Source organism: Bos indicus x Bos taurus, chromosome 26 (genome assembly GCF_003369695.1).
Source record: "Bos indicus x Bos taurus breed Angus x Brahman F1 hybrid chromosome 26, Bos_hybrid_MaternalHap_v2.0, whole genome shotgun sequence".
NCBI classification, from domain to species: Eukaryota; Metazoa; Chordata; class Mammalia; order Artiodactyla; family Bovidae; genus Bos; species Bos indicus x Bos taurus.
In genome coordinates this window covers 9,381,068-9,405,436 of record NC_040101.1, presented here as the reverse complement: position 1 = coordinate 9,405,436, position 24,369 = coordinate 9,381,068, and the positions used below count along the sequence as shown (strand labels likewise).

At 48.3% G+C, this 24,369-nt stretch overlaps 1 protein-coding gene across 1 annotated transcript in view; it reads left to right on the top strand.

The window, feature by feature from the left end:
- The first annotated feature begins 800 nt into the window (after window positions 1-800).
- The window catches only part of LOC113884382 (putative DMBT1-like protein), a 42,487-nt gene continuing 18,918 nt past the window's right edge, over window positions 801-24,369 (top strand). Inside the window, exons 1-13 of the mRNA XM_027528979.1 lie at window positions 801-948; window positions 2,829-2,885; window positions 5,198-5,515; window positions 7,095-7,316; window positions 8,202-8,519; window positions 8,642-8,713; window positions 11,787-12,104; window positions 13,104-13,133; window positions 15,200-15,271; window positions 15,934-16,251; window positions 17,947-17,985; window positions 20,349-20,496; window positions 23,678-23,868. Coding sequence (XP_027384780.1) covers window positions 801-948; window positions 2,829-2,885; window positions 5,198-5,515; window positions 7,095-7,316; window positions 8,202-8,519; window positions 8,642-8,713; window positions 11,787-12,104; window positions 13,104-13,133; window positions 15,200-15,271; window positions 15,934-16,251; window positions 17,947-17,985; window positions 20,349-20,496; window positions 23,678-23,868 — 2,251 coding nt within the window. The remainder of the gene's footprint in view (window positions 949-2,828; window positions 2,886-5,197; window positions 5,516-7,094; window positions 7,317-8,201; window positions 8,520-8,641; window positions 8,714-11,786; window positions 12,105-13,103; window positions 13,134-15,199; window positions 15,272-15,933; window positions 16,252-17,946; window positions 17,986-20,348; window positions 20,497-23,677; window positions 23,869-24,369) is intronic.

Sequence of the window (24,369 nt, the reverse complement as noted above, 5' to 3'; positions counted from 1 at the left end):
CATCTTCGCAACTTCTCAGAGTTTTCAAAATCCCTTAATTTTCATAAATGATACATTTCAGTTTTTCTTTGGAGGAAGCATCATTTGATCACATGTAATATTTGCTTATTGTATGAGTTGCTGCCTTAAAAGATTGCCATAAACTTAGTGGCTTAAACAACACACATTTACTATCTTACAGTTCTGAAGGACAAAAACAGGTCTTAGTGAGTTAAAACCCAAGGCTAAACCAGGCATTGTTCGTTCCAGAGGCTCTAGAAGCAGAGATCCATTTCCTTGCCTTTTCCAATTTCTAGAGGCCACCTGAATTCTTTGGCTCATGGCCTCCTGCCCATCTTCAAAGCCAGCAATGGGAAGAATATTAAGACCCCAAACATATCATTATTGTAAAAAAAAAAAAAAAAAAACTGAGCACCCAAGCTTGGCCATCAAGCGTGAGACAGAGAGAGAGCAAGGGGCTGGTTAAATCTCACAGGGCTGAGGACCGGTGGCTGAGAGGTGGTCTAGCATCTGTCAGTCCCACTCTGTACAGAGTGGGAGGAAAAGGCAGGATTGTGTTATGTGGGGGCGTGGGGGTGGGTCTGTGTGTCAATGAATGAGAACGGGAGGTTCCTAAAGAGTCACCTCATATCTTTAAAATTTACGAAATAAATCAGAACATCTGGCCTGATGTCTGGGAAGTGGCCAACCTGGAAAGGTTTCACTGTTTCCCTGAGTCACTTGAAGAGGGGACGCGTCTTCCTGGTCATGGTGTGTGCAGTCACCACACAGGTCATTTTATCTTTGCATGGTGCGAGTCCATGCTCTCTTCCTTCTCCATCATCTGTGAGGCTGCCATGTCAGTTACACCATCAAATGATTCACGCCCTGAGGATGCTGATGTGATCTTCAGTGAGCCCTCGGACCTGCGTTCCATGTGGCTCTGTGGGGCTGAAACCTGCTGTGCATGTCAGATACACCCTGGATCTTTGGTACCCTAGGAAGAATGTAATACTGCTTCATCAGCATTCTTATATGGATGGCATGTTGAAATGATCAAAATTTGGATGTATTGGGTTAAGTAAGGTACATTACTGAAATTAATTTCACCTGTTCCTCTTTACTTTTTAAAATGTGGCTGCCAGAACATTTTAAATTGCCCAGGTGACTCATGCGCTGCGCCTGGTGGACAGCACTTCCTTCCTCCACGTCAGTCCCTGTGTTAACTGCCCCACATGGATTTTCTTATCTGATCCTCCTGACAGTCAAATAAGAAAACTTCCGTAATCTCCCTTCTCTCAACAGGGAAACTCATACTCAAATAGGTTAAATATTATCCCCAAAGGCAGTGGAATGATAACACAGGCAATCTGACTTCAGAGCTTAGAGATTAATCTCTGAACTATTTTTTTTCTCCCTAAACCACATTCAAATCCTATTAACTACTAAAAACACTGACTAGGCATGCGGCCTATTCAGAGATTCTGAGATGAGGAAAGTGAAGAGTAAAGAGAAGGGACCTCTCCAGTCCCCCACCCCAGACCGGCAGCTGCCATCCCTCCTCTGGACTCACAGTTCTCTGTCCTCACTTAGCTCTAGTCCTTTCCTGTACAGTTGTGTGTCCATTCATCTCTCCAATGATGTCATCAGCTTCCGGGAGCAGAATCCGTATCCTTCTCATCTTTGACATTGTCCCCAGCCACACACACACACACACACACACACACACACACACACACACAGGGTCTCAAGAATAGCATCTGCTGTTTGATAGGCATTCAGTGCTCATTAAATGAATACATAACTAAATGCTTGAATAGTGAATACTGCTCCACCGATCCCAGTTTACAAATGTGCATTCACTTCCAAATGTTTACAAAAGAAAAGGTGGGCCCAGTCAGTTCTTCCATCTCCTGTCTAAGTGGCTCAGATTTCTTCTGAAATTGGAGGGGCATGGCCCAGGCTCTTGGCAGGATGGTGCTCAGTGCCAGCTGCTGGTCTCTGGGTTTGGAGCGCCCTCTCCTGCCCCCCAGCTGTGGGACCCTCACCGGGTTTCTCTCCCCCTTGGTGCTTCAGTTTCTGTTCTGAAACATGGGCTGATGACTGTGTGTTTCAAGGAGCGTTTGTGAGCGTTAAGTCAGTGAGTTCGTGTTAAGAGCCTGGTGCCCAGTCAGGCACCATGAGCCGGGGTTTCTAGGCCTTGAGGTGTGTCCAGTGCGACAGTATCTCTCTAGAAGAGGAGATTCTGCCCCGTGGTACTCAGCTGGGTCAAGAGCATGCAGCAGGTCTGCTCTTTGCTAATGGCCTCAGCCATTGTGTCATCACAAGTCCTCCCCCCAGCACTTGGCCGCCTCCAACTTGCTTTCTATCTCTACGGATGTGCTTCATCTGATTAGTTCCTATAAGTGAAATCATACAACGTGTGATATATGAAATCATACAACATGTGCCTTTGGTGTCTAGCACAGTGTTTTCAAGGCTGATGGTTCCTTTTTAAATGTTCTGTATTGAATGAACTTGTCCACAGCTAATTGAATTCTTCTCCTGGAAATGTGAAGCAGGTGAATAAAGTCCTTCTCTTTCTGTGCTGTGTTTAGTCACTCAGTCGTGTCCGATTCTTTGTGACCCCGTGGACTGTAGCCTTCCAGGATCCTCTGTCCATGGGATTTCCCAGACAAGAATACTGGAGTGGGTTGCCATGCCCTCCTCCAGGGGATCTTCCCAACCCAGGAATCGAACCTGCATTGCAGGTGGACTCTTCACCATCTGAACCACCAGGGAAGCCCCCTTGTCTTCCTGTTTGGTATTAAATGTCAGGAGTCATTTCTCTTATACTGTTGCTTTCCCAGCAGCTCTCTCAACTTCTGCCATCCCGGAAGATGTGAACTACCCAGCTGTATCCTCAGGTAGGTCAGTGAACTGTGAGGTAAAGCAATGAAGATGGGTGTGGTACGTTGTTACATGCCACTTCAGCATTTTAAGCCCAGAGGAAGGATGAGTTGTAGGTCAGGGCCGGGGACAACTCACTGCCAAGGGCTCTATATGCAACGTGGTGCCCAGTGTCACCTTCGGAACCAGATTTTAAGCTCCAGAGGACAAGGGTTTTATCTGCCTTTCTCATCACTGTATCTGCAGCACTTGTCACAGTGGTTGGCACGTTAGAGGCACCCAGGGAAAGTTCATTGGATCAGTAAATGAATGTGTAAGCCCTGCATGGGTTTCCCAGGTGGCATGGTGGGAAAGATTTCACCTGCCAGTACAGGAGACACAAGAGATGCAGGTTGGATCCCTGGGTCAGGAAGATCCTCTGGAGTAGGAAATGGAAACCCTCTCCAGTATTCTTGCCTGGAAAATTCCACAGACGGAGGAGTCTGGCAGGCTACAGTCTGTGGGGTTGCAAAGGGTCAGACATGATTCATCGACTGGGCACGTGAGCCCTGCATGTGTGGATGGGCTGTCTGGCCCTGCTGAGGTAGCTCTGGTCTTAGTTAAGAACAGTCCTTCTAGACGGTGCATAGTGGCGGCAAGTCCCTCTGCTCAAGAGACCCAGGCATCACTCTGGAAAATGCTGGTAGCCCCCTGTTGGTGCTCACATCCCTCCTCAGAAAGAAGTGCTAGGATTTCACATGTGACCAAACTAATGAAGCCAAATTCCACCAAATATTTTTGTTTTTCCATCTCAGCAGATAATGAAGAGTTACCAACTGACATACCAGGTATGGCAATGATTTCATCACTGGATCTACAGATACACAGCCTTACCATGCAGATGGGTGGTACCTGGATGGTCATGTCATCAGATTACACAGTGTCTTCCGAGGGGTCGACGATCAAATCTGCCTGGATACTATGATTCTTAGAACTTTTGCCCGATTGTTCCATGATTGTTTTATTACTGCTGAGCATCCTTATGCAGAAAGGGGACAAGGCTTTGGTGGGGGGGGTGGGCGGTGGGCAGCAGAACACATTTACAAGCTTTCTAACAGCAGCCTGAAGATCACCCCAGCCTCATTAGAAACAGGTCATTTGTTATGACATGTGGCCAGCCCAGAGGTTCTGGTAGTGCTGTGGCATAGCTGGCAGCTGTTCACCAGCTGCTGGTTGAGTCCTTTTCCAAAGTGCTCTTGTGTCTGGTCTCAGAAAGAGATGCTTCGGTCCTAATCACCGTTTCCCTGCTGTTCTAGTTCTACCTGTGGTCGACTCACCAGCACAAAGTCGAAGAGCCAGTTTTCCTTGGCCCAGCCCATCAGGTCAGAACCTTCCTGGCAGGATGTACCACTGCTCTCGTGAAACCCTGGGGGGATTATCAGAGCCCAGGAAGGACCCTACGGAGTTGCACGCTCAGAGGCCTCAGAGGAGCTCAGGGCAAGACCATAGTAAGACAAGAAGGGTCACGGCCTCCAGGACTGGGGTCGGTCAGCTAAGCCTCCGTCATGGTTTCAGCACTGGATCATCCTTCTTTCCAGAGAAACATTTTAAAGTTCAGAATACACAGAGAAACAAGAAGTCAACAACCACATTGATGTCCCCTTTACCTGGACATGACTGATGCTTACATTTTATTATACTGATGTTTCAGTCTTATCAAAAAATAAAGAATTATAAAAATTATAAAGATAAATTGAAGGTTCCCCAAATTCCCCAACTCCAGGCTCTGCTCTCTCCTTCCTCAGAGAAGCACTGTCCTGAATTCTGTGTTTATAGTTCATTTTTAACATTTTATGAATAGGAATCATGTCATCTTGGTGCATGTTATTTTGTGGTTTTCTTTCACACAAATTACATTAGTCCCTATATATCGTTTAGTACCTTTTATTCTTTACTCGCTGCACATTTGTGAGATTCATCCATGTTGATATACACACATATATGAAAATATACACATCTCACTGATTTGAGCTGCTATAATATTACATTTTTTGAGTAAGCCATTTATTTTCTTTTCCCCACTGATGGAGATACATTTTCCTAATTTTTCACACCTGTCCTGCAGATGTCAAGTCCTAAAGCTCCAAATCCATAGTCTACCATCTAATCTGCTTTGTTGAGTAGGTGGTAAAGAGCACGCCACTGAGCAGGGTAATTATTAGGCAATTCTTGCCTAGAATGCGCTCAGACGTGTGGAGTAATCGAAGGATTACCTTTAATTTGTAAGCCAGACAAAGGGCGAGTTCCATAGGGAAGTCTCATGAACTAACCTTGACGTTCTCTCCCGCAGGAGACTGGCCCACGCTGAGGCTGGTCAACGGCCCTGGAAGATGCTCTGGGCGGGTGGAGGTTTCCTACCAGGGCAGCTGGGGGTTGGTGTGCGGCGAGGGCTGGGGTCTGAAGGAGGCGCACGTGGTATGCAGGCAGCTGGGGTGCGGCTGGGCGGTGTCCGCGCCTCCCGGTGCCCACTTCGGCCCGGGCTTCGGAAAGATTCTCCTGGACAATGTGCACTGCAGTGGCGAGGAGAGCCACCTGGCCCTGTGTGCCCACGACACCTGGTTCACTCACAGCTGTGGTCACGAGGCGGACGCTGGAGCCATCTGCTCAGGTGAGGGGTCCCAACGACTCCCCGACAGAATGGATCATGACAGCAAATGAGCAGTGAGGCAGGGACCCCCTCCCGAGAGGGCTGGTGGTTTCCTCTGCACATTAACAGTTTTCAAAACCCGGTCCCCTCCAGGGGGATTTGGGCTATCTCTATGTCCCATTCTGTTGTTGTTCATTCGCTAAGTCATGTCTGACTCTTTGTGACCCCATGGACTGCAGCACACCAGGCTTCCCTGTCCTTCACCATCTCCTGGAGTTTGCTCAAACTCACGTCCATTGAGTCGGTGAGCCCATCCAATCATCTCATCCTCTGTCATCCCCTTCTCCTTGTGCCTTCAATCTTTCCCAGTGTCAGGATCTTTTCCAGTGAGTCAGCTCTTCACATCAGGTGGCCACAGTATTGGGAGCTTCAACATCAGTCCTTCCAATGAGTATTCAAGGTTGATTTCCTTTAGGATTGGCTGGTTTGACTCCTAATCCTATCTGGCTAATACTGATCCTGTGAGATAGAAATGGGGTGAAAATGACCGTGTTAAATCATGCTTTAAAGCAGTTAATGGAGGCTGGTTTGCCTGGTCCATATCGCTTGAAGCCTAAAAGCTTTCCCAGTGCCTAGTTCAGTGCGCCATGCAGACGGAACTCACGGACGTGCGGCGCTAACCTGGCTCTCCTGTGCTCACGCTCTCCTCTAGGAAACTGCCTCATCCTGGGCTGCTTGGCCCCTCTTCTGGGCAGCTGCTAGAGGGCAGATCCCAGGCACTCTTTAGGGGTGGCTTGGTGGATAGCTCAACACTGAAATGCAATACCAGCAAAAAAAGGGAGTTAGAAACTAGCCAACTACCCTGTCACCCGGTACAGTAATCCTCCCCCATCAGAACTAAGTTCCCAGGCCATTGCAGTCTGGGGCCACTGAAGGAGTATAAGTTAATGGTCACTGGGACTTCCCCTGGTGGTCCAATGGTTAAGACTTCATCTTCCAATGCAGGGAGTGCAGAGTTGATCCCTGGTCAGTGAGCTAATATCTCACATTCCTCATAGTCTCCCCCCGCCCCCAAAAAATCATAAAACAGAAATAATAAAGACTTTTAAAATGGTCCATATTAAAAAAAACTTTTTAAAAATGGTCATTGACTTTAGGATGTAATAGTTTTCTATGATTATGCCCACTAGTCATCATAATCACTTTTTTGAAAGAAAATGACCATCTATCTTCTGGAGTGATTAGATCAGAAATTTATCCCCCTGGAGTCTGTAAGATCTGATCTTCCTTAATAAGCAAAGAAACGACACCAGTTAAAAATGTATATTTATGTGATTTTAGAGTACTTTGGTCACTGGGAAAAAACTATGGGGCCATTTCCATCACTCCTTTTTATCCTAAAACAGCAGTTGTTGTTTTAAAATTTTAATGAGCATCAGAACCGCCCAGAGGGTTTGTTAAGACCCAGATTGCTGGGCCACGCCCCCAGAGTTTCTGATTCAGTAGGGTGGGGTGTGAGAATTTGCATTTCCAACACGTTCAGGATGGTTATGCTGCTGGTCTGCCGATCACACTTTGAGAACCACTGTCTGAAAACCAGGAATCTTTCTTATTCTGATAATTAGGAGCAGAGTCATCATCTTCATCATCCTCATTGTCATCAGCATCACCTTGGCCGTTGTCGTCATGGCCATCATCTTCACCATCAGCACTGTCATCCTCCTCACCATCATCAACACTGTCACCATCAGCACCTCCACTGTTGTCAGTGCCATCAGTATCAGCACCGTCGTCACCAACACCACCATCATCACCATCATCAGCAAAAACTAGTCTGTCTGGTAAGTTGAACTTTTTATTTGTGAGTCACTTCCCTGGTTGTTTTTAGTTTATGTGCTTTTATGGAAGGAAAGTTATGACCAACCCAGATAGCATATTGAAAAGCAGAGACATTACTTTGCCAACAAAGGTCTGTCTAGTCAAGGCTATGGTTTTTCCTGTGGTCATGTATGGATGTGAGAGTTGGACTGTGAAGAAGGCTGAGTGCCGAAGAATTGATGCTTTTGAACTGTGGTGTTGGAGAAGACTCTTGAGAGTCCCTTGGACTGCAAGGAGATCCAACCAGTCCATCCTAAAGGAGATCAGTCCTGAAATATTCATTGGAAGGACTGATGCTGAAGCTGAAACTCCAGTACTTTGGCCACCTCATGCGAAAAGTTGACTCATTGGAAAAGACTCTGATGCTGGGAGGGATTGGGGGCAAGAGGAGAAGGGGACGACAGAGGATGAGATGGCTAAATGGCATCACCGACTCGATGGACGTGAGTCTCAGTGAACTCCGGGAGTTGGTGATGGACAGGGAGGCCTGGAGTGCTTCTTGTTTCACTAGATACACTGAAATCTCTTATTTCTATCGCTGTCCATGGTAGAGGTAATAACACAGGTTCTTGTTGGGAGAATCTAGGAATTCAGGCAGTTTCTTAAAGAAAGCTTCACCTTTTGGAAAAGGGGAGGATAAAGTCTTCCTGAGGGGACTTGAAATTGAAGACTATTCTGGCTCTTCTTGCTATCTGGGTGGCTGAGGACTGCATGAGCTTGCCTGATTTTAAAATAGGGATGTGACCACCTGGAAATGATAAAGGATAAAGGGAGCCTTCCAGAGATGGGAGGGCAGACCCCAAGTGCCTCTCCTCCGTGTTCCTCCCAGGGGCCTGGGTGGCTGTGAGGCTGGTGGGTGGTCCAGGGAGATGCTTAGGCCGCGTGGAAGTTCTGGTCCAGGACACATGGGGGACCGTGTGTGATGACTTCTGGGACCTGGCCGAGGCTGCTGTCGTGTGCCGCCAGCTGGAGTGTGGCCAGGCGGTGGCAGCCCCCACGGGGGCCCACGTTGGGGTGGGTTCTGGGAAGATCGTGCTGGATAACATGCAGTGTGTGGGCAGCAAGAGCCACCTGGAGCAGTGCATGCACGGGGGCGAGGCCGGGCACAACTGTGGGCACCAGGAGGATGCCAGTGTCATCTGCACAGGTGAGTGGCTGGCATCTCCCAGGACATCACCGCTTTTATGCCCCTTCAGACATCTCAGCCCCTATTCACACCCGTTGTTCAGCTGTTCATAATAAGCCGAGCTGATGTGTTTCAACCCTCAGGTGCTGACGATCCACCAGCCCTGACTCCTGTCCCCGGGTCTGAAGCTGCTTCCTCTGCCCACACACTCACAGGTAGGTCCTCTGTGCCTGCTGTATTTGCTCTCAGCCCTATTAATCTTCCAGAAGACACCATTGTAAAGATACTTACTATAGTAAGTACAAACCAGTCAATCCTAAAGGAAATCAACCCCAAATATTCATTGGAGGGACTGATGCTGAAGCTGAAGCTTGAATACCTTGGCCATCTGATGCAAAGAGCCGACTCACTGGAAAAGACCCTGATGCTGGGAAGGATTGAAGGCAAAAGGAGAAGAGGGCAGGCAGAGGATGAGATGGTTGGATGGCATCACCGACTCAACGAACATGAGTTTGAGCAAACTACGGAGGATAGAGGAGGACAGAGGAACCTGGCATGCTAGAGCCCATGGGGCACCAAGAGTCAGACGTGACTTAGTGACTGACAGCAAAAGATGCTTAAGGGAATAGCAGTTACTGTGCAAGGACTGCTGATAAGAACAAAAAAGGGCAGGGTATTTGGGATGCTCATCCATCACCTGACATTCTTGAATGTTCCTTCCCCTTCAGTTATTTATGGGAAATCCATATTGTTTCCCACTGATTTAGGAACTGAATCTACTGTTAGTCGATTTGAAAAGGATCCAAAGGAGTTAAAGGCATTATTAAAAGCAGACAATATTTGTACACCTGTCAGGTGGTGGTAGCTGGGCGAGCTCCCTCAAATTGATGTTCACAGAGGCCGCAAGGATGCAGAAGGCAGCAGAGCTCCTGGTGCTGAGGCAGCCCATGTGGGCACCTCTCCCCCGACATCTGACTTGTCTGAGTCACCATCTTCTCTGGCAGAAGCCTTCAGCACCTGCAGGTCATTACTGAAGGCTGAAGCCAACTCCATCGGCAACTAGTTAAAATTGAAATCAGACATCAGTTCTTTACACTGCACATTCAGTTTGTTGGGTTAATTGCCATTTGACATTTTAAACACTGATTTGGTCCAACTGACCCCATAATTAGATGGCAGTAAGAAGGTTTGCTTGGATTGATGTTTTATGAGACAAAACGAGGTACAAGAGCTGCTCAAAGATGCCATGTTTGTCTCACGTTGCTTGGGTACCATGCAGTCTAGGCAGGTTTGCCAAACACCTAGGGAGAGCCGGAGAAGTCCATTCATTGATATGAATGCTGCGTCTCCATGATAGAACACAGCTGGTTGTTTCCTGAAAGGGAAAGAAGAGATGGCAGCAAAGAGATCCCACAATAAACTCATGGAGAGAGCACGGATGCACCAACCATGGGGAATATTCTAAACCCTCATCTTAGAGACTGGATAACTGAGCTTAAAGATGGGGGAAGAGAGGTCTTCCCTGCCTAGAACTTTGTAGGGGAGCCAGTGGAGGACCCAGTGCCTTGTGTTTGAGTCTGACTTTTCAGAATGTTCTCATTGCAAGGATTTTCCTTTCCTACGTGGGGTTAGGAGGCTCCTGATCTCGAGCGATGTCTTGTTTGTACCTGTTTGCAGGTGCTGGACTGTCAGCTACCATACCCACAACGGGCCCTCCCAGCCTTCACTCCACCCTCCCGCCAGCAGGTAATGCCTTTCTGTGACTTGGCCAGTCCTGTGCTTAGCATTTTCTGAGAAACTAGTGTATGCCATGCACAGAATTAAGTGTGGTCCACAGTAATCATAAAGGAAGCTGCTATTCCCAGCATTTCACAAGAAAATAAACAGAGACCCAGAGAACACAGTGAACTGCTCAAATAACTAGTCACACAGTCATAAGTGGCAAAGGCTGGATTCACCCAGACCTGTTAACTACAAGGATCATGTTGGCTTCACTGTGTCTTTCATGTTGGCTTCACTGTGTTTTTCATGTTGGCCTGGATAAAAGCTACCTAGACAAGGAGAAGGTATGAATAAGGACTAATTGCTCATGCCAAGACTATTTGAGAAAATTATATGGAAATGTTAAGTATATTATTAAGCTGTCTACAAAGAGAATTTATTATAATAAAGGATATGATAGATAAAATGTTAATTATTAATTCGGATTTTCCATGTTTCTCATCACTGTTTCATTTGGGTAAAATCGATCTCCTCAACTGGGCCTTCGCATGAGCTGATAAACCTTCCATACAACCATTCTTGGCATATTTCCCCAAATATGGTCTAGTACAATCTTTTCTTGCCTGGAGAATTTCATGACAGAGAAGCCTAGGAGGCTACAGTCCATGGGGCTGCAGAGAGTTGGACACGACTGAGCAACTCACACTTTCACTTTTTTCAGTCTTTTTGACATTGCCACATAGCTGGGAGGATGTTGTTTCCATCTTACAGTTGAATTATAAGAAAAAGTGGAGTCAGGGCCAAGCTTTGGAGCAGAGAAGTGACGTCACTGTTCTGGGAGCTCAGTTGTGCCCCTGCAGTGGGAGCCCTAAACTACAAGCCTGAAACAAGGCTAGGAATCCATTTAGAAAAACAAGCATCCTTTTTTATAATTAGTCGGACAACTGCTTAAAAAGAAGTAGCTTTTCACTATTGATGGGAGCTGCCCCTCTACCTCTACTTGATGAGCTGACATTTCTACAAGTGCATCTCCTGTGTGATACCTTGATAGCATCACCAGGTAATCAAGGAGTGTGAGTTGCTCAGTCCTGTCTGATTCTTTGTGACCCCACAAACTATATAGCCTTCCAGGCTCCTCTGTCCATGGAATTCTCCAGGCAAGAATACTGCAGTGGGTAGCCATTCCCTTCTCCAGGGGATCCTCCCAACCCAGGGATTGAACCCACGTCTCCTGCCTTGCAGGTAGATTCTTAACCATCTGAGCCACCAGGGAAGCCCAGTAATCAATGAACAAATCCTTTAAAAGTGACCTGGGACTATCCACTCCCTGCTCTGCTGGGCTGATTCATAGAAGACAAGTCCTCCCAATGAAAGCAAATAGAAAAGCCAAATAAAGTAAAGAAAGCTGCAAAGCCTATTCTTTTACTCTTGGTAATAAGGATTATGTGACCCAGAAACACCATTTCTGAATAGTTTATTAGCGCCTACCCACGTACCCCAGTAGAGGAAACCTTCCTGACCTCAGAGAGCTGCGTCTCAATGCCTCTCCTCCTTGTTCCTCCCCAGGGGCCTGGGTGGCTGTGAAGCTGGTGGGCGGTCCGGGGAGATGCTCAGGCCGCGTGGAAGTTCTGGTCCAGGACACGTGGGGGACTGTGTGTGATGACCTCTGGGACCTGGCCGAGGCCGCCGTCGTGTGCCGCCAGCTGGAGTGTGGCCAGGCGGTGGCAGCCCCCACGGGGGCCCACTTTGGGGCAGGTTCTGGGAAGATCGCGCTGGACAACCTGCAGTGTGTGGGCAGCGAGAGCCACCTGGGGCAGTGCGTGCATGGGGGTGAGGCCGGGCACAACTGCGGGCACCTGGAGGACGCCAGCGTCATCTGCGCAGGTGAGCGGCTGCTGTCAGTACCTGCCTGGAGGGCTGCTCCTGTGGCCTCCCTACTCACCCCTACACACACACACATACCCCAGTGATACACACACACCCCACAGCCCAGCCTCAGGATGTCAGTGGGCCAGGCAGGCAGCCTGGCTCCTTCCCAGGTTGTTCAGCCACCCAACCACCCCCTTAGCTGCAGCGATTGCCGAATATGACTTATAGGCTGGATCTCAGCTCAGAAGTGGCTGGTTACGTTTGAAAATTCTAAGCTGAACTTCAGTTCAGTCGCTCAGTCATGTCCTATTCTTTGCGACCCAATGACCTTGAATTTAGCCAAATCAGAGTGTTCGGCATAAAAATCCAAATTCTTACATTTTGTGGTGAAAATAAAAGTAGAAGTGCATCAGGTTCAAAGCAGCAAATTCTCTTGTTTCATTAACTGACTGGACAGTCAGCTTTCTGGACAGGGCAGAAAGCTCTGCCCCTCTGGACACTGAACAGCTTTCCTGTGCGCACAACTCCCACCACTCAGGTCCCTTGTTTATCTTACCCCTGTGGGTCCTCACTAACGTTTGTGCGTGTGACCTCAGGGTGATGGACCAAGTTGTCAGCTGGTATGCCAGGCCTTCCACATCTGGGCCTGGTGACCTCCCCAGAACTATGTGTCCCTCTGGCTGACTCTCTGCCCCCCAGTCTTTCCCGATTCTGCCCCACTGGTGACTTGAATAACGTCCCGACGAATGACGAGCTCTCAGGCTGCACCTGCCCATGTGGAGCCACCCTTGTCAACTCCTGAGGCACCCAGGGAGCAGTGGTCCCTGAAGATGTCCCGGGACAGCCCAGGTTTGCTGCCTGGTCCTGTGTCCCAAATCCCCAGAAAATGCCAGGCTTCTCACGGGCAGAGTCTCTGTCTGTCTGCCGCCCACCCCTCTCTGCTTGTAGGATGTTCACAGTAGACGTTCTCCCATTAAGACGTGGTAACATGCATAGTCTGTCTCCATGTTGCAGGTGCTGATTCCACAGCTGCTCCGGCTACAGGTAGGGCCCGTGTTATGTCTTCTGCTAGACTCTGCATGATGTGAGAAGGTCATGAGGCTTAGAGTCAGATCCTGGTTTGATTTGCAGCTTCTTTCTTTCACTCATCTGTTCATTCAACCATGTGCCAGACTCTGTGCCAGTGAAGCACGGGGGCCATGCAGTGGTCAAAGCCCTGGACCCTTCTTTCATGGGGTTTACTCTCTAATGGGAGAGACAGCATGGCATATGACCCCCTCAGTTAGACGACCACAGCCAAGACATGTCATCTCTCCTTCCCAGTTCATCTCCATTCCTCTTCATTAAAGTGGGAATAACATGGAGAATACAGAGTAAGCTCATGGACTGCGTGTGCTCAGTTGCTCAGTCGTCTCTGACTCTTTTGTGATCCCAGGGACTGTAGCCCACCAGGCTCCTCTGTCCATGGGATTTCCCAGACAAGAATACTGGAAGGGGTTGCCATTTCCTATTCCAGTGGACCTTCCCAACCCAGAGATCGAACCTGTGTCTCCTGCATTGACAGATGGATTCTTTATCACTGAGCCTCCGGGGAAGCCCTGTTGCTGCTGCTGCTAAGTCTCTTCAGTCGTGTCTGACTCTGTGCGACCCCATAGACGGCAGCCCAGCAGGCTCCCTCGTCCCTGGGATTCTCCAGGCAAGAACACTGGAGTGGGTTGCCATTTCCTTCTCCAATGCATGAAAGTGAAAAGTGAAAGTGAAGTCACTCAGTCGTGTCCAACTCTTAGCGACCCCATGGACTGCAGCCCACCAGGCTCCTCTGTCCATGGGATTTTCCAGGCAAGAGTAGGGAAGCCCCAGGTCACGTATTAGATGATACCTAAAGATTCCTGGCACCTGGAAGGTGCTCACACAGCCATGGTTCCTTCCTCTGGTCATGTGCCCACCTAAAGGAGGGCATGTGGGGATCAGAAGGCCCTGAGCTGTTGGAATCTGAACCCAACTGGTTTCTCTTCAGCTGAATAACCATGGGCTTCCATGGTGGCTCAGATAGTAAAGAATCTGCCTGCAGTGCGGGAGACCCAGGTTCAGTCCCTGGGTCAGGAAGATCCCCTGGAGGAAGAAATGGCAACCCACTCCAGTATCCTTGCCTGGAAAATCCCATGGACTGAGGAGCCTGGCAGGCTACAGTCCATGGGGTCACAAAGAGTCAGACACGACTAAGCGACTTAACTAACTTTTCAGTCTCCGTGTCATTAGAACAGGCACATTGGATGCCGTGCTCCCTAAAATTCTATGCTTTTGATGTTCTGTGACTAACAAGGAGGGAAGAAATAGCCACATAGGTTAGCTGAATTAAGTGTACACCAGTGGGAAAGCAAAAGATGGTTGTCGAAAAACAGAGATGTAAGTCTTACAATAGAAATTGAGAGACACCTTACCCTCTAACATTTTGTTATGAAAAATTTCTGATATACAGAAAAGTTTGAGGAATATAACCATTAACTCCTACCTGGATTCTATGATAAATTGATCAATCCATCTATCATTCATCAACTTACCTTTTGTTAAGGTTTTATTTATGTGCTGAAGGTTCACCCCTGTTAAGGTCCAGTTTGATGAACTTTGGTGATTTGTACACGGTTGTGTAATCACCACCGCGGTCAAGATGCACAACCGTTCCCTCAGCTCCAGAGGTTCCCTCGAGCATTTCAGACCTGCTACCCTCCTCCCTGCCCTCTCCCCCAAGGATTTGCTGAGTGACTCTCCTTGCTTTGTTTAGGTGAAGTCATTACGCCCCTGGGGCGAGGGTAACCAAGAAAGAGGTGATGGCCCCCTGACAGCCCGCATGCAGCAGGCCACTTGGGGCCAACTGTCTTTGCTTTTGCAAAGTGGCCATGCGGCCCATGTCAGTTTGTCAACAGGCAGTAACGCCATGTTTCATCTGAAATGGGGATCTAGGGGATGGGAGGTCACTGGCCTTAGCAGCGTCATCATTATTCTTGCTGAATCCTGATGGAAGGCAGCTGCCCCTTGGAGTAGCTGTTTACCTTCTCGCGATGTTCTGACTCTTCCCTCACATCACTCCTTCCTTTTCCCTCCATCAACAGCCTATGAGAACCTACTTCCCACGTCACCGGCAACATCGGTGGCCCAAAACCCACCTGCTTCGGTGCCTCCAGGTAAGGCCGTTCCTTCTTGTCTTGTGTCTTTGGATGGGACAGAGGTGACACGGTCACACGCCTTTCATCGCCCAGCAGGCCCCCCAGGCTTATTCATACAACTGTCTCCGGGCTCCCCTGGAGCCTGTCATGAGGCCTTATAGCTCCAAACCATTACCTCTGCCACAGGCTATTGACCCAGGCAAATCTCAGGCCACAAGCCCCGGGGGTTGAGGACTAGGAAAATAGACTCAGCCTCCTGGGAGGAGTGGGAGGGTCACACTGCAGAGAGTGCAGAGAGCGAGGCTAGAAGGTGAGCAGTCTTAACCCAGGTGCGATTAGCTTGGCGTCAGTTCTCAGACTGGTTGGCATCAAAGTGAAATTTTGAGCTTCATCAACATTCTGTTTTCAATTGGTCTGAAGTCTACATGGTTGCAGTCAGCAGTTTTCATCTGGTCAGGGTCCACTTCCTGCAAATACGACTTAGGATTCTGTGTCAGGCCTTTAAAGATGGATGCCATCAGACGCCTTAGAGCTGCACGTTGACATGGGACCCTCGTGGCAGCATGAAGGGTGTGGGTACAAAGCCACGGAAAGAAAGGAGAGCCAGGGTGACAGAGGGCAGTCGGTCCTCAACAGGCAGAGGGAGCGGCCAGCACCCTGAGACCCCTTTCCTCCCCCAGGAGGCTGGGCCCCCGTGCGGCTGGTGGGCGGCCATGGGAGCTGCGCCGGCCACGTGGAGGTTTTCTACCAGGGAGCCTGGGGGACAGTGTGTGACAACCTCTGGGACCTGCCAGAAGCAAATGTTGTCTGCCGGCAGCTGGGCTGCGGTCGGGCCATGGAGGCCCAGGGCAGGGCCCACTTTGGGGAAGGTTCCGGGAAGGTCCTCCTGGACAACATGCAGTGCAGGGGGCATGAAGAGCACCTGGACGAGTGCTCCCATGCTGGCTGGTTTGCCCACAACTGTGGGCACGGGGAGGATGCTGGCGTGGTCTGTTCAGGTAACTCCGCTCCCTTCCCGGGCAGAGCCCAGCTGGGCCCTTTCGAGAAAGTCCTTTCCTAGGGACAGTGTAAAAAAATCACAATTGAGAGTAAAGCAGGACAGGAACTTCCCTGGCAGTGCAGTGGTTTAAAATGCTCCTTCCAGTGTGGGGAAATTGGGTTCGATCCCAGGTTGGGGAATTAAGATCCCACAGGCCGCAGAGCAACTAAGCCTGAGCGCTGCGATTAGAGAGCCTGCAACAAAGAACCAGTGCAGCCAAAATTTTGAGAAAAGAAAAGAAAGCAGGATGTTTTTCACTGACAGCAGATGTTTTTATCTCTCCCACTTACAGATGCTGAATACTCAATGGCCTTGCTACCAGGTGGGGAGTTCACATGTGCAGTTTCTTAAAACCTGGTGGGGGAGAATTCTGCAGGAAATTGAATGGGTTCTGTACTCTAAGCCCATAGAGTGGCTCAGAGATGTGGAGTCGCTGACTGTCCACTGGGAGAGAGGAAGAGCCCTTAGAAGTCATTTGGTCCCACCTCACCATCTACCTCTTCAATTCACTGTGCATTTCACGCTCAGGAAGCAGATTCAAAATTTCTTAAACTTCCGCACAGCGCTTTGGGGCTGTGAGGGGCTGGCAGTGAGATGCGGGTGGGGACTGGTTGAGATGGGAGAGGCAGTTATGGACACTTTCTGTCCATGGGCAGCAGAAGGCTGATGGGCCAGACCTGGCCCCAGTCAAGGCTCAGTTTAATTCCTACCCTCTCCTTGGCCCTCTCTCTGATCCTGGGCATTCTGGCCCCACATTGCTTCCTTGGTGTTGGTTTTCCCACGTGCTGTCAGCGTCAGTACCTGGAGTTTTCCACACTTGTGCCCCCTCTCCTTTATCAAACCCCTGGCCCCTTAATGCCTTGCCCTTGGCCAGCTCCTGGCCAAAGGGTGAGCCGTGACCAGAGCTGAGTGGACAAGCTCTGATAAAGCTGCAGTCACATCCCTTCCTGGACTGTCAGCCTCAGGAGGTGGGAATGGATTGGTCATCGGAGAAAGTCTCCAATGGGAAGTTCTAGGTCAGGTGTTGCTGGCTGGAGAGATGTTGGGGACAGCAAGGAGCCACAGTAACCTTAGGTCCTGACCCACCATCTCTGAGCAGCACAGGTCAAAGGAAGCAGTCAGTCAGTGCCTCTTCCTGTACTTGCACTGCAGCCTCCTAACTCCCCTCACTGGGGTCACAGAAATTGGCTACAGGAGCCAGAATGTCCCATCTTTTGTTTTCTTAAATTCCCAAATTTTAAAATATCTCATTTACATTCTCTGATTCTCTGTATCCTTCTCTGTCCTTTCTTTTTCATCTTCCTTTTTTTTTTTGTTTTGTTTTGTTTTGTTCCTCTCCTCTTGCTGGTGTCTTGGTCTTTCAGAAGCTCCATTAAACTTTTCTTAGTACCTCTTGGAGATAAAGAGCTAGGATAACATGACAAGAGAATGTATGCGTCCACGTCGGAAAGATCTGGATCAGTGCGTCTTCCCTCCTGCACGTGACCACCGCCTGCATGCTCTGCTTCACCCCCAGAGACTGGCTCAGGAGCTCTGGGAGGGGCCCTGATGATGCGTCTCTTCCTGGCTCCTTGGAGCCTCCTTGTGGGCTATGTCCCCCTCGGTGCCAGCCGATGACCCCACTGCGTCTGATGACGTCCTTTGTCTTTGACAGGTCCCCCTTTGGATGTCGTGGCGGAGACAGAGGCTACAGGTGAGACCAGGTTGTCCTTGGCTGCCCTGATCATCGTCATCTAGCTCAGGCCCTAACGTGATTTTTCGAGGAAATTGAGCAAAATACTACTGCCCTAAGTCACCCCTCTGAGCCTGCATTCTGAGAGATTTGTCCAGTAATGAAGGTCAGTGAATTTATGGTTCCAGTTCCATTTCTATTAATCCAAGAAGGTAATCCAAATGATCAAGTGTGGTCAGCCTTCCTGGTCTCCCAGCATGGACACCACATGTGCAGGACAGACATGGGGCCATCAGCACAGCCACATTGCCAGGGCATTACCCCAGGGCGTCATTTCAGAGGGCTTTCACCACAACGGGCACCTTCTGTGCCCTCTCTCCTTCTCTGACTCTCTGTGTCCTTCTCTGTCCTTTCTTTTTCATCTTCCTTTTTTGGTTTCTTTGCTTTGGCCAGTACCCTGGGCTTTCAGAAGCTCAGGATAAGCTTTTCTTAGCACCACCTGGAGCTGAAGGGCTAGGATAACGTAATGCCTGGAGGGCCTGGCTGGTCCTTCTAGGGAGGAGCCAGCTGAGTGTAGGTCTACTTCTTACCAGGTAATCTGATGGAGAGCGCTGTTGCTGCAGCTGTCACCTCTCATTTTGAACTAAACATTGGACAGAAGGCAAACAGACAAGCAGGTGGAGAATCAAATGGACAGGTGGATGGACAGGTGGACACAGAACAAATCAGAGCTGGAGAGGGTGGATGACTCAGGGCAACGTCTTTCCACTTAGTGGATTTTCAGTGGTCTAATTTCTATAAATGACAAGTGCTAGTGGGTAGAACACTGCCATCTTCATATATAGAAGCTCCACGTGAGCCTGACCTTAATTGTGAAAATAGTAGTTTATTCATTATTACTGACAACATGGTAAAAATCAAAGCTATAGGATATAAGACGCAGTGTAACCGAAACTGGAGTCTGGCTGCTCACTCCTCAAAAGCCAAGAAAGACAAAGTTGGTGGAAAGGAAAGTTTGCCTTATCTTGGTTGCCAGCAGTCGGGGGCTGGGGGAATGGCACCTGTCCTAGGGCTGACTCCCCTTTCCCCGACATTCAGGGGGCAAGAGTTTTATAGGCTGAGGGAGGGGGCTCCATGCAGAAACAACACAGTCAGCTCTGACCAGTGTCATCTTGGTACAGTTACAAACTAATTCAGTTCAGTTCAGTTCAGCCAGTCAGTCGTGTCCAACTCTTTGTGACCCCATAGACTGCAGCACTACAGGCCTCCCTGTCCATCACGAACTCCTGGAGTTTTCTCAATTCGTGTCCATTGAATCGGTGATGCCATCCAACCATCTCATCCTCTGTCGTCCCCTTCTCCTCGCGCTTTCAATCTTTCCCAGAATCAGGGTCTTTTCCAATGAGTCAGTTCTTCTCATCAGGTAGCCAAAGTGTTGGAATTTCAGCTTCAATATCAGTCCTTCCAATGAACACCCAGGACTGATCTCCTTTAGGATGGACTGGTTGGATCTCCTTGCAGTCCAAGGGACTCTCAAGAGTCTTCTCCAACACCACAGTTCAAAAGCATCAATTCTTTGGCTCTCAGCTTTCTTTAAAGTCCATCTCTAACATCCATACATGACCACTGGAAAAACCATAGCCTTGACTAGACGGACTAGACAAATTAACTAGGTACAGTTAATTTTCAGTTCCGGGCTCAGTTTGTTTCCATTTCCTCTGAGGCCAATTCTCAGAATTGAGGCAGCTTCTGTCATTGGTACACTCTGCCCATCATATAGTTAACCTCTCCACCTGGTGGGGGTTTCAGTATCTACAAGACAGCTCACAGGATAGGGCTCAGAATATTATTTACAGCCCTTGAGGAGGAACTAAAGGTCTCTGACTTTGCTTACTAACTGCATTGTTATTATTGGGTCTCCTTTGACTGGTTTTCCTTTGTTTCTGCATGTTCTCCCCTCTCTGATTAAACTTAGTCTTTAGCTAAAGCTTTTCTGCAGACAAAAGGCAGGTGGAGGACGTGGGGGATGGGCAGGCAAGGACCATAGAGTCCTGCTCCACTTTACCAGCACTAGGGAGTAACCAAGGGAAAGGTTCAGGCTGATTCTGGATAACTGCCCTACCCAGAAAGCGCATGTCAGAGGCAAAATTCTCTTGAGATCAAGAGATACTACAAACTTCAGACTTAATGTCATGTCCTAATTCCTAAGTTTACAAGAATTTTTTGACTAGGTTATACCTCTGCTACATCCTACGATGTACCCAACAAAGCAATGACCCATGAAACCTTTTGAGGGGGAAAAAAATGAAAGAAAAAAGAATGTCAACTATAGTGAACTGAACAATGAAAAAAACTGAAATTCTGAAATATCTCTCTGCTTTTAGGAAAATCTCAGTGTGGCAGAATCATTACTAACTCATCTGGAGCGATCAGGAATCCCCCTAGGAATAAAATGCATGACAACATAACGTGTGTGTGGGAAATCAGAGCCAATGCATCTGACCACATACGACTGGCATTTCCGTACCTTAAGTAAGTCAGAAGGACTTTCCTTAAGTGTACCGTGTAGTGTAAGATTCCAGGCATTTATTTCTTTGGTTGATTCCTGTAATTAAAAGAGTCTTTTCTTTTTAAGTTTCTATTTTGAGCTAACTGTTGGAGAAGACTCTTGAGAGTCCCTTGGACTGCAAGGAGATCCAAGCAGTCCATCCTAAAGGAGACCACTCCTGGGTGTTCATCGGAAGGACCGATGCTGAGGCTGAAACTCCAATACTTTGGCCACCTCATGCAAAGAGTTGACTCATTGGAAAAGACCCTGATGCTGGGAGGGATTGAGGGCAGGAGGAGAAGGGGACAACAAAGGATGAGATGGCTGGATGGCATCACCGACTCAATGCACATGAGTTTGGGTGAACTCTGGGAGTTGGTGATGGACAGGGAGGCCTGGCGTCCTGTGATTCATGGGGTTGCAAAAAGTCAAACACCACTAAGCAACTGAACTGAACAGACACATAAAAAGCTACAAAAATAACACAGAGTCCCATGTCCCTTCACTCTTCTTTCTCCATTGGTGACATCTTATATAACTATAGAATAGTATCAAAAACACAAGTATAATGCTGTTAGCTGGAATATAGACTTACTCGGTTTTCACCATTTTTCACTTGCACTTATGTGTGTGTGTAGTTCTGTGCAATTTTATCCAATGTATATGTCCATGTCTAGGTCCTCTGCGTTTCCCCAATGGCTCAGCAGTAAAGAATCTGCTAGCAGTGCAAGAACCGCAGGAGACATGGGTTCGATCCCTGAGTCGGGAAAATCCCCTGGAGGACGGTATGGTAGTCCTCCACTGCAGTATTTTTGCCTGGAGAATCCCATAGACAGAAGAGCCTGGAGGGCTACATTCCACAGGGTCGCAAAGTGTCAGCCACAACTAAAGTGACTTAGCACACATGCACGCATGCCCAGGTCCATGAAACCACCACTACAATCTAGAACAGCCATCCCCAACCTTTTGAGCATGAGGGACCAGCTTCGTAGAAGACAATTTTTCCACAGATGGCATGGGATGGTTTCAGGATGATTCACATGAATTTTATTTATTGTGTACTTTGTTTTTATTATTGTATAACTCCACGTCAGATCACTAAGCATTTTAGGTCTCGGAGATCGGGGACCTTGGATGTAGAAGCAGAGAGTGTGTCCCCAACCACAAAGGGGTGACTACTTTGTCCTGCATGTTTACAGCCACCCCAGCCTCTGTCCCTGGCAGCCACTAAACTATTCTCCAGTTCTATGCAGTTTTGTCATTTTGAGACCCTTCAATCTATGGTGTCATACAGTATTCTTTTAAGATTCACTTTTCTCATTCTGCTTAAGGCCTTTGAGCTCCATCCAGGCTGTTGCCTGTATCAAGAGTTTGTTCCTTATCATTGCTGAGAAGGGTTCCGTTGTGTGGAAACCAGAGTTTGTCTAACCATTTCTTCCAGTGAAGGACGTTCGGGCTGTTCCCAGCCCCTCTATTGTAGGTGAAGCTTGTATGAGCATTCATACACAGGTTTTGGCATGAACTTAAGTTTTAATTTCTCTGGGATTGATGATTGAGAATCAATTGGTAGGTCATGTAGTATGTACATTAAAGAACACGTCAAACTATTTTCCAGAGTGACTGCCATTTTGCATTCCTTCCAACAACATATGACAAATATAATTTCTCCATATCCTAGCCAGCATTTGCTGTGATTTTTTGTATTTTTGTTGTTTTTGTTCAATTATGTCTGTCTCTTTGCGACCCCACGGACTGCAGGCTTCCCTGTCCGTCACCAACTCCTGGAGCTTGTTCAAACTCATGTCCACACAGTTGGTGAGGCCATCCAGCCATCTCATCCTCTGTCATCCCCTTCTTCTCCTGCCTTCAGTCTTTCCCAGCATCAGGATCTTTTCTAATGAGTTGGCTCTCTGCATCAGGTGATATCCATTAATTTTTGTATTGGCAAAAATTTTTTAGCAAAAACCATTTTTATCAAGCAGGTCTTGTATATGTGTTGTTAAATGTATATGTTGGTGTTTCTTTTTTCTTTTTGAAGTGATTGTAGATAATACTGTTTTATAATTTTGGTTTCCACATGTTTGTTAGAAATATGATTGATTTTTGTGCCCATGAATTTGTAGTTAAAACGAAATTCACCTTGTATACTTTGTATAGGGGTGTGTGTGTGTGTGTGTGTGTGTGTGTGTGATGGGGTGTGAGAGAGAGAGCTTGATAGTATGTGTGTATGTATTTCACCTTGCTGGCTGAAGATACAGATTCCATGGAACCCTCAGACCTAATAAAACAGGAAAATTTAAGTTTTAATATTGTAAACTGTCAAGGTTGATATCATTCATAGGTGAATGTTTTATGGAAACTAACCTTCAGAAAAAAATTATTTATTGCTCTTGACTTTTGCTTCATCAAACTATGACTTGGAACAGACATCTCATCAGGCTGAGATGTGAAAATGGTTTTCTGATTCCCACGTTCTGTACAAAACTTCACAATAAGGAACAACAAAATCAGATGACTTCCACAAAGCCAGCTGAGCCGATTTGGCAGTGCACCTCCCTCTCGGGCAGGTCGGCTGCTGAAAGCCTGGACGCAGGTTGTTTGAACCCTGGAGCCACATCCTAGGGGCTGCCCATTGGCTGGCCCTGCCCTTGGGCCCAGGTTTCAAGGTACCTGTGGCCTCAGGGTGCTCAAGGCCTCATCAGGGTTACACCTACGATTCCAGGCTTCTCTCCCCTCTTCTAGTTAAAATCCCGTTCCCAAAGGTAATGGCTCTCAGAAAAAAATGGGGTAAAAGGAATCGACTATGTTTGGGCCCACCCTGGTGGCTCAGGCAGTAAAGAATCTGCCTGCAGTACAGAAGACCTGGGTTCGATCCCTGGGTCGGGAAGATGCCCTGGAAAAGGAAATGGCCACCCACTCCAGTATTCTTGCCTGGAGAATTCTGTGGACAGAGAAGCCTGGCAGGCTACAGTCCATGGGGTGGCAAAGAGTTGGACATGACTGAGGGACTTCACACACACACACACACACACACTATGTTCGAAAGATGACAGCCTTTTGATCTTGCCCCAGCCTCTTGATAGCAGCAGAATAGTCTGCCTCACAGCAGACCTCTGAGATCTGCTGAGGGGGAGACTGAAGCTCCCATGGTGCTTGCTTCCCCAGCCTAGACTGCACCAGTGAGTATTTTGAAATCCTGGACGGCCCTCCATCCTCAGCAAAGTCCCTGGGGAAGACCTGCTCTGGAAACTATCTCACCTACTCGTCGTCCTCCAGCTCATTGACGCTCGTGTACTACCGAAGTTACAACAACATAGGGAAAAACTTCACTGCGTATTATTACTCTGAAGCCAAAGGTAAGAAAGGGTGGCTAAAGGAAAACGATCTGGAGCTGGGCTGTCTGCTCGGGGACTCTGGGATTTCGGGCGAGAGACTCAGCCTCTCCATGCCTCGGTCCTGCCCTGTGTAACGGGGAGAAGAGAGCCTTACTCCTTAGGTTTGCTGTGAGTGTTCCCGGAAAAGATGCAAGTAGAGCCCTCTGCACGGTGATGCATGTCATAAATGCTCAGTAATTGGCAGCCTCATCACGGGCTGGTCTTTCTCATGTAACCATCTGACGTCAGGCAGCCCACTAGGAAGACACTGCTGAAGTTACTGTGAGTACTGGGTGGGTGTCTAGAGAAGAAGGTGTGATCCCAGCCTAAGGGAGTCTCATGTACAACCTAGAAGGAATCCAAGACAAACACATGGCATAATTCAAGGACAAGTAAAGCACAGTGGCCCTAGTGGTAAAGAACCCGCCTGCCAACGCAGAAGATGTTCGAGATGCGAGTTCAATCCCAGCGTCGGGAAGATCC